This window comes from Aplysia californica, unplaced genomic scaffold (assembly GCF_000002075.1).
Source record: "Aplysia californica isolate F4 #8 unplaced genomic scaffold, AplCal3.0 scaffold00346, whole genome shotgun sequence".
NCBI lineage: Eukaryota > Metazoa > Mollusca > Gastropoda > Aplysiida > Aplysiidae > Aplysia > Aplysia californica.
The window spans coordinates 248,237-258,417 of record NW_004797616.1 but is presented as its reverse complement, the minus strand read 5'-3'; the positions used below and the strand labels follow the sequence as shown (position 1 = coordinate 258,417).

The following is a 10,181-nucleotide window of genomic DNA, read 5'->3' as shown; positions in this document are numbered from 1 at the left end:
TATTAAAGAAGAAGAAGAAGAAGAAGAAGAAGAAGAAGAAGAAGAAGAAGAAGAAGAAGAAGAAGAAGAAGAAGAAGAAGAAGAAAAAGAAAAAGAAAAAGGAGGGGGAGGAGGAAGAGAAGAAAAAAAAGAAGGAGAACAGAACTGAGGAAGAGAAAGGGGAGATGAGAGATTAAGAAGGGGAAGTGGGAGAAAAAAGAAGGAGAAGAGTGAGAAGAAAGAAGAAGGAGAAGACAGAAGAAGAAAAAGAGCAAGGGTAATTAAGAGAAGAAAGAAGGAGTGGCAGAGGAAGTGAGAGAAGAAAGAAGGATAGGGAGAAAACAAAGGAGGATGAGTAGATAAAAGGAGGGGAAGAAAGTTCAGCCTCAATTTCAAGTGTTTCTCCCGTGCCCCAGGTCTCCGCTGTCGACCCCGACCCAGCCACAAGCCAGAACGGACAGATCAGATACTCCATCGTCGGTCCCGTCGAGGCCAAGGCATTTTTCCAGATCGAGCCAGTCTCTGGCGTCATCACGGCTCGTGTGTCGCTCACAACAGCTCCTGACGACTTCTACAGGGTGAGTACAAATTGTCAACAACCTATTCAAATTTTAATGTTCTACGCCTAGAAAGAAACATTTTTCAGGAGAGAGAAAAAATTGTTTCATTCTTTTAACAATTGTACCTTCGATATGTATCTTTTTTTTGCTTTTTTTTGGTGCTACATTTAGAATTCGAATTTTGACAAAATGTTTCTTGACACATGCAACTAATACCACAGATTTAAAAACTGCAACTAAAGAATGCAAAATTTTGGGTTTAGTACAACTGAGCAGCAAGCTGATGAAATGTTTTGTTAATCATGGTAAAGCAAGTTCACTTAAGATAAAAGATGATGTCTGTTATCTGCTTGGAAATCTGCTACTAAACAGCGGAAAAAAATAAAGTTATTCACCACACTTTGGGAAATTAGGTGACAATTCAGGGTGAACAATGTTTTGTGAATATTACACACAGAAAAAGGTATTCATCTCACTCTGAAAAACTTTCCTGCAGACAGTCTAGTGTGAACAATATTTTGTGAATATTATACAGTTGCAACCATTACATACAAGGCTATATTCAAAAGCTCTGAGTACAGAAGTCCACTTTTCTTTTTGGAACAAATATATTCTCTCTTTTCTATTGTTATGTCTGCTACAATAGTTACTCACTTGAGCATTAATTTCTTGAAAGCAGGAAAGCATGTGCAAATGGGTTTGGTGGGGAGTTACTTGGCCAATGCCCATCATCTTGACCAGCCGCATGGGTAGAGTCTATTATTGGTTTTGAAAAATTGGTAGCTATGAACTTGTACATTCGTAACTTAACATTCTATCACATTTTTCTTTCAGCTGACAGTGCGAGCCAGCGACCTGGGAGTCATACCTCAGACAGTGGATGCTATTGCTTCCATCCGCATCCGCAGAGAGGGCTTCCCGTTCTTCCCCGAGAACGAGTATCTGGAGACGAGATCTGAATCCACGCCTGTTGCTTCCACCATCATCCAACTGCAAGCCACAGATCCTCTAAATGTAAGAGTCACTCTGTCTTCTTTGACAAATTTTTATCAAATATTATGTCCACGTGATTATAGGCACTAAACGAAAAAAAGATTAACATCAAGATTTATCCTGCAGACCAGTCTCTATATTTCATTATCATCATCATCATCATCATCATCATCATCTTCGTTATCCTCCTCCTCCTCCCCCTCCTCCTCATCATCATCATCGTCTGACATCCAATCAGGACACGAGACAAAAAGACAAAAGTTCATGTGACTGATACAGAGAGTGCTAATTTGAAAGTCAGCTCTATAGGTGCTCAAAATTTTGCTTATAAAAGACTGAGTAAATCAAATCTTGAGGCAGCATTACCTGTCACTGCTGTTGTTTCATTCTCTCATTTTTAAAAAATCCATTCATTCTTTTGTCCCTCCGTTCCGTCATTGATTTTGTCTTTGTTTAACTCTTTAACCATGCAATTTAAAATCATGGTTCTGCGTAATTTTCTTGTGTTTGTAGAAATGCAACCCAACATAATATTATTACGTTTTAAAAGAGGCTTGTTTCGTGTCAAACTGATCAAAAAAGTGTTACTCTAACACAGAATCCATTTATCTTTGACTTCTGGGTCAAACTAAAGACTTGTTAGCTTGTACTTTGTTATATTTGGTTCGTACCATAATACAATAATAACTTCAAATTTGACGGTGGTACCGTCCAGACATGGTTACTCTTTCATCACCGTTGTCTGTGATAGGGTGAGCGGTTAGCTGCTTTGCTGTTTTAAAGTGTTTAAATCAGTCTATCTGCTAGGATGCTGCATCTATTTCAGCCCGGGTTCGCCCTGATAGGCAGGGTGGGTCAAAGCTGGCCTCCTAAATAATCTAAATTGTGTTGATGATGGGGGGCATAAAACACTTACATTTTAAAGAAAGAATAAGTTTTAAAACTCTTTCATTCATGGAGTTGCTTTATTCATTTTTTATTCTGTTGTGTTCTTTCCGTTAATGTTTTTGTCGTCACACAGCCAGCAGTACAAAATACCCCATCTGGTCACACAGCCAGGAGAGCAACTGCAACAGACTTCTGGGTCCTGGCACAGAACTGCACCAGGTGCCGGAATGGAAAATTTTCACCGGTGCATTATTGTGCCATGTGACTCAAAAGTTTTAATGTATTTTGTCATTTTCTTTTTTCTTTCACAGAAAGAGCTGCGTTATGAGATCACCGGTGATGGGCTGGCGTCCACACTGTTCAGCATCGACCAACGGACCGGCCTCATCACCCTGGCACAGTCTCTGGAGAGTGACAAGAACAATACGTATATTGTAAGATCTCCCTCACTTGACAAAAAAACAATACATATATTGTAAGATCTCTCTCACTTTATAAAAACACTACATATATTAGAAGATCTCTCTCACTTGATAAGAACAATACGTATAATATTGTAAGATCTCTCTCACTTGATAAAAAACCCAATACGCATATTGCAAGATATCTCTCACTCCACAAAAACAATACGTATATTGTAAAATCTCTCTCACTTGACAACAAAATACGTAGATTGTAAGATCTCTCTGACTTGACAAGAACAAAACATATAATATTGTAAGATCTCTCTCAATTAACAAAAGCAATACATATATTGCAAGATATCTCTGGCTCCACAAAAACAAACTGTAATTTGTCCGACCTCACTCACTATCTTGATTATAATGGACAGCAATTAATTTTAATTCACTCAGATCCATGAAAAAGTAAAACTGTAATGAGATGTCATGCATTGAATAAGATAAGAAAAATTGTACTTTGAATTTTAAGAGGGGTTTGAACAATAAAATCAGTCTCAACTCTCTTTTTATTGCAATCATTTGTAGCATGCACTCATGGACCCTTGTTGAACAGGTACTTAAAGATACCTTCAAAAGAGGACTCAAAACACATCTATTTAAGGAATATTTTAATTAATGGACAGTACCTTGCCTTTTTGTATGAGCATTTTTTATTGTCGGAAAGAATGGTGCTGTCAAAAAGTGTGCGCACATGATGAATTTGTATGGTGTTAATATGAATGCGTTTTTAATCTCCTATGTACGCCTTGGGCCCATGCTGTGGAGAAAGGCGGCATACAAATGCTCTTATTATTATTATTATTATTAAAGTTTTCTGAGAGTAGTAAGCCTGCTAGTCTGAAAATCTGAACTCAGTGAGTGCAAGTTTAAGCTTTAATATTTTTTGGCCTTGAAAACAGGTTCCTAGAATATTATGTGGCAGTCATGGTTGGTTCTTTTCAAGAGAATACTTTTGGGCCTTTTTCATTTCTGTGAATAATAGCTCATAGATTGCATTCTCTAGGTCTGCCATGGTGACTTTTTCATGCATTCTACTAGAATGAAAAGTTGTAGGAATCTTCTCTTTGAATGCATTGACATTACAATTTATATGAATGTGAATGCTAAAGTGATGCTTTGGTTAAATCTTAACTTTGAATGTCGAGACAGTACTATAATTCTTTCTCTCTCTCTTTCTCTCTCTCTCTCTCTCTCTCTCTCTCTCTCTCTCTCTTTCTCTCTTTCTCTCTCTCCTTCTCCCTCTTTCGCTCTCTCCCTCTTTCTCTCTTTCCCTCTTTCCCTCCCCCCTCTCTCTTTTCGTCTTTCTTTGTGTCTCTCTCTCTCAGACGTTCTCACTCCTTCCCTCCTACCCTCTCTCTCTCTCTCTCTCTCTCTCTCTCTCTCTCTCTCTCTCTCTCTCTCCCCTCTCTCTCTCTGTCTCTCTGTCTCTGTCTCTCTCCCCCTCTTTCTCCCCCCTCTCTCTCTCACCCCCCTCTCTCTCTCTCTCTCTCTCTCTCTCTCTCTCTCTCTCTCTCTCTCTCTCATATAACAATCTATTCTGCCTCTCCCAGATCCGTGTTTCAGCGTACCGCGTAGAGGACGCAACAATCCGTGCCCAGACAATCGTGCGTGTCCAAGTGACCCGTAACGCCAACCCTCCCACCTTCCTCCACGGAAACTTGGAGTACACGATCTCCGAGGACCAACCTCTGGGCGTTTCCATCGGCCAGGTCAATGCCACTGATGCTGACAGCGTAAGTTTTGTTTTTCCTTCAGCGTAAGTTTTGTTTTTCTGTACCTTTTTAACCCTTCCAGCCCCGTGCGCTTATATTTTCAGCAGCGCTTGTACTTCCCACCGTCACAAGAGCGTATAGATCAATTTCGCGGGGTACCAAATTTTTGCATGAAAAAATATTAGCGAACCTATTTAAACTTTAATTTTCGTAATATTTGTTCATTTACCTTTAAACAGTGGTATTTGTTATTATCTAAACCTCATTACAAAGATACTACATCACTTTTAAGGATGCATGCCTTTTTTTCTGAATTACTGCTGTGTTGGCTGGGATTGGAGTTAGGGAGTGCTCAAAAGTGGCTGGCGCTAGAAGGGTTAACTCTTTAAACCTCATCGGACACTAGGAGCATCCGGCAGTAATAACCTTGTTCCCCATCGGACGCTCCCAGTGACAACTGTTTCATTTCATTTAGTGCTAGTTTTTGCTTGTTTTTCGGAACTATTCCCGAACCAAGTTTTTTTTTGTAATGACAAAGCCTTTGTTTCCACCATTTAGAAGTTGGAGGCAAACTTGTGGGGTTATAGTGAGACATAGTGTACCAGAGCTTGTGGGGTTATAGTGAGACATAGTGTACCAGAGCTTGTGGGGTTATAGTGAGACATAGTGCACCAGAGCTTTTGGGGTTATAGTGAGACATAGTGCACCAGAGCTTTTGGGGTTATAGTGAGACATAGTACACCAGAGCTTTTGGGGTTATAGTGAGACATAGTGCACCAGAGCTTTTGGGGTTATAGTGAGACATAGTGCACCAGAGCTTTTGGGGTTATAGTGAGACATAGTGCACCAGAGCTTTTGGGGTTATAGTGAGACATAGTGTACCAGAGCTTTTGGGGTTATAGTGAGACATAGTGCACCAGAGCTTTTGGGGTTATAGTGAGACATAGTGCACCAGAGCTTTTGGGGTTATAGTGAGACATAGTGCACCAGAGCTTTTGGGGGTTATAGTGAGACATAGTGCACCAGAGCTTTTGGGGTTATAGTGAGACATAGTGCACCAGAGCTTTTGGGGTTATAATGAGACATAGTGCACCAGAGCTTTTGGGGTTATAGTGAGACATAGTGCACCAGAGCTTTTGGGGTTATAATGAGACATAGTGCACCAGAGCTTTTGGGGTTATAGTGAGACATAGTGCACCAGAGCTTTTGGGGTTATAGTGAGACATAGTACACCAGAGCTTTTGGGTTTATAGTGAGACATAGTGCACCAGAGCTTTTGGGGTTATAGTGAGACATAGTGCACCAGAGCTTTTGGGGTTATAATGAGACATAGTGCACCAGGTTTAGATGACTGTTGGAAACAACTCCAGGAAACGGTGGAAGAAACTCAGGGTTTAAAGAGTTAATGTAGTTTTTTAATAGGCCCCCATCGACACAATTTAAATCATTGAGTAGATGGGATTCCAAGCCTGCCTACTGGGGCTGACCCAGGCTCAGGCTGATAGAGATACAACATTCCAGCAAAGTGACTGAAATACCTGATAAAAATTCTGTCACACTTTGGATTTAAACTTTTGGTCTCCTGCATGAGACAGCAGGGTGCCTAACAAATACGCTACCAAAGATACTGGTTTTCTGTGTAAATGCTGGTCACATTTAACAGATGCCTGGGCAGAGACTCAGATCTGTGTGACTTTTGTGGGGTCATGGAGGAGATGTTGAACAAATTTGTGTCAGAACACTATCCAATCAGGTTTTTTGTCAATTTCTGTTTGTTAGTTTCTGTTTGTCAATTTATGAAGTTTTTGGTATCATCTTAAAGCTTGTTTTTGTTTAAATCTTGCTTTTTGATAAAAGGAAAACAACCCATTTATCTTGAATATAAGTCATTCTTTGTTAAAATTGACAGAATCGCATAATTTCACATTTTTGGGCTCAGTTTGCATAATTTCATAATTTTTCTTGCATAAAACGATGGGGCTATAGAGATCATCAAAGAAAGGTTGTATTCCTGGGAAAGGTACTTTACACAAATAAATTTTATCATTTGGCTTAATCCTATTGAAGATGGATATTAAATTTAGTCGTATTGTTTTACAATTTTGCCCATAGACAGCCAAAATTCCAAACTCATTAGCTGCTACGTCAATAACTATGAAATATATTACTTTTGCCACTTGTTCGGTAAAAGACTGTCTTCACAAATTCATTTCTGTTTCAGGGGGCAAATGGCGAGTTCACCTTTTCCATCAGCACCGTGGACTCGAGTCCGTCTTACGCCAACACGTATTTCTTCATGAACCCTGTCACGGGTGTCCTGGCGGTCTCTTCCAGCCTGCGAGATGATGTGGACCGCCCACTGCAGTACCTGGTGAGTCTGGAAGAGATTGGTTCTTGTGGAATAATGTAGATCACATGACATACCTCTGTTATAACTGTTCATCATCATTCGGTGCCTTGCCAACTGGCATGGGCGATCATGGACCTCCACTTCTGTCATGCGTTGCAGCAATGGTGTCTGTTGTTCTTGTTGCTTCTAGCCATGTTGTCATCTTGTCCAGTATCTTTTCCCTCTGTCTGCCTCTGCCTCTCTTTCCATCAAACTTGCCTGTTGTTACAATATTCTCCAATGCTTTTTTATTTTTAGGTTCCCTAAGTAGGTCTACTGATGATAGTAGTTTTATATCTGCTGTTTCTCGCTTTAAAAATAACCCCCCCAAAAATTCCTGTTTACTTCCCACGGATATGATCTGATACTCCACAATCCGTTCACCTGACTATTTTATTTTGCAGGTCAAGCAATAATCTTAGAAAATTTGCGCATAATTGATCCGTTATGATGTTGGTTGGTGGATGTTTTTGTATGTTTCATTCTTCCTTTCTAATCAAAGACTTATCGTCCTTATATCTCCTCCTTCTTGTCTTTGTCGGTTATTCTCAAGTACACCCCTGTTCTTCAGCACCTAATAACAATAAAAATAATAAAATAAATTACATTTTTATTTGTCCGGAAGGGCACTCTGTTGTACAATGGCAAAAATAAATACATAAATACATAATTATAAATACGTACTTACATAAAAACATATATGCATATATACATACATAAATACACACTATTACACAAATACAGAACAGTTTACAACCATCCCAATGTCGGTCGCCATTGTGCAGCGTCCTGTATTTTGAGCTAGGGTTGTCGTGTCTTGCCCAAGGACACACCCCAGTGATCACCCATCTGATCCCAGTGTCACCGACACTTGCTTGACATTACTTGAGTCTAAACTCACTACTCACTTAGCCACTGGAGCCCCCAATTAATATAATTATGTTGCAAGTACTATAAAACTCTTATTAAAACTTTATAAAAAACCTAAATCTGACCCATCAGATGTTTGTTTGTTTGTTTGTCCAGCTATCTGTCGTGGTGACCGACAACGGATTCCCCCGACGATCCTCCGTGATCCGAGTGACCATCATCGTAGTCCGCAACAGGTTCGGACCCGAGTTCCGTTTGGATTCTTACGAAGTGAACATCGACGAGAACATTCCGGCAGGCACCAGCATCGTCACAGTCCAGGCGGTGGAGCAGGAAGGGGTATGTGAGGATAAATTGTATGAGGATAGATTGTGTGAGGATAAATTGTATGAGGATAGATTGTGTGAGGATAGATTGTGTGAGGATAAATTGTGTGAGGATAGATTGTTTTGTGAAAGAGAAGGGGGATGAGATGATAAATTGTTTTGTGAAAGAGAAGGGGGATGAGATGATAAATTGTTTTGAGAAAGAGAAGGGGGATGAGACGATAAATTGTTTTGTGAAAGAGAAGGGGGATGAGATGATAGATGTTTTATGAAAGAGAATGGGGATGAGATGATAAATTGTTTTGTGAAAGAGAAGGGGGATGAGATGATAGATGTTTTATGAAAGAGAAGGGGGATGAGATGATAAATTGTTTTGTGAAAGAGAAGGGGGATAGATTGTTTTGTGAAAGAGAAGGGGTATGTCTGGATAGATTGTTTGTGAAAGAGAAGGGGGATGAGATGATAAATTGTTTTGTGAAAGAGAAGGGGTATGAGGATAGATTATTTTGTGAGCGGAAAGGGGTGTGTGACCAGAGATTGTTTTGTGAAAGAGAAGGGAAGGGGGATAGATTATTTTGTGAAAGAGAATAGGGGATAGATTGTGTTGTGAAAGAGAAGGGGTATGTGATAATAAATTGTTTTGTGAAAGAAAAGGGGTGTGTAACAATAAATAAAATTGTTTTGTGAAAGAGAAGGGGAATAGATTATTTTGTGAAAGAGATGGGGTGTGTGATAATGAATTGTTTTATGGAAGAGAAGGGGTATAGATTGTTTTGTAAAAGAGATGGGGTATGAGACGATAGATTGTTTTGTGAAAGAGAAGGGGAATGAGATAATGAATTGTTTTGTGAAAGAGAAGGGGTGTGAGGATAGATTGTTTTGTGAAAGAGAAGGGGTGTGAGGATAGATTGTTTTGTGAAAGAGAAGGGGTGTGTGAGGATAGATTGTAAAGCACATAGAACTTGCTGTGAGTGGGAATTTCGCTATAGAACAGCTATCTATTATCTCTTATTAACTGTTAATATTATTATTATTATTATTATTATTATTATTATCATTAAGAAATGGATAAACATAAGTTATCTGATGGAACTAAAATTTTGACCAGGTATAACCTTTTTTTACCTTTTCACCCCGTTGCTTAAAAATAGCTTTGCTGAAAACAGGGACCTTTCTCTCCAAGCATTCACACATTTTTTGTCATGCTAATGCTCAGTCAGTCTTGTTTCTGATTAGACCTAGGGAATAAAATAATGAGCTGTGATGACATCATCATAACACGTGTTCCTGTCATGTCTCCGTTGTACAGGACGCCGTAGTGTACTCCCTTCTGGGCACGGTTCCAGCCTCTCTGTACTTTGTCATCAACCCCACCACAGGAGTCATCCGGACCAACGCCACCATTGTCTTTGATACCACCACCAAGTACAGCGTGAGTCTTTTCTCTAACTTCACTTACATTCCGAGACAGGCAGCGTCCCCTCGCACAGCGCGCTCATATGACCTTAGCAGTTGCGAGCGCCGTAAAACCCAATACTACTACTACTAACTTCACTAACTACTTGTAGTGCGACACTGATTATTTTATTGTACCGTACTGCACAAAGTACGTCCAGATATTGTTGGCAATGCGTTCAAATATTCTGAGTTCAGGAAGTAAGATTTTTCAGTAGAGAGAGACTTGGTTTGTGTAGGTAAACTATACTCTTCTCATCCCCTCCCATTCTCTCTCTCTCTCTCTCTCTCTCTCTCTCTCTCTCTCTCTCTCTCTGACTCTCACTCTTTTTGCTTCTCTCGCTCTCCTTTGCCCTCTCCCTCTGTCTCTCTCAATGTTCCTCTCTCTCCTAAACACTCACACACACACACTCTTTCACTACATTTCCATTTCAGACCAACACTACACTTATTTTCTCTCTCTCTCCCTTTGTCTCTCTGTCTCTCTGTCTCTCTGTCTCTCTGTCTCTCTGTCTGTCTCTCGCTCTCTCTCTCTCTCTCTCTCTCTC

At 40.0% G+C, this 10,181-nt stretch overlaps 1 protein-coding gene across 1 annotated transcript in view; it reads left to right on the top strand.

The window, feature by feature from the left end:
- Positions 1–10,181, top strand: part of LOC118477175 (protocadherin Fat 4-like) — a gene marked incomplete in the record, with an annotated part of 113,600 nt that overhangs the window by 73,832 nt on the left and 29,587 nt on the right. The window contains 6 exon segments of the mRNA XM_035970945.1: positions 396–557; positions 1,374–1,553; positions 2,732–2,854; positions 4,432–4,614; positions 6,815–6,964; positions 8,009–8,191. Coding sequence (XP_035826838.1) covers positions 396–557; positions 1,374–1,553; positions 2,732–2,854; positions 4,432–4,614; positions 6,815–6,964; positions 8,009–8,191 — 981 coding nt within the window.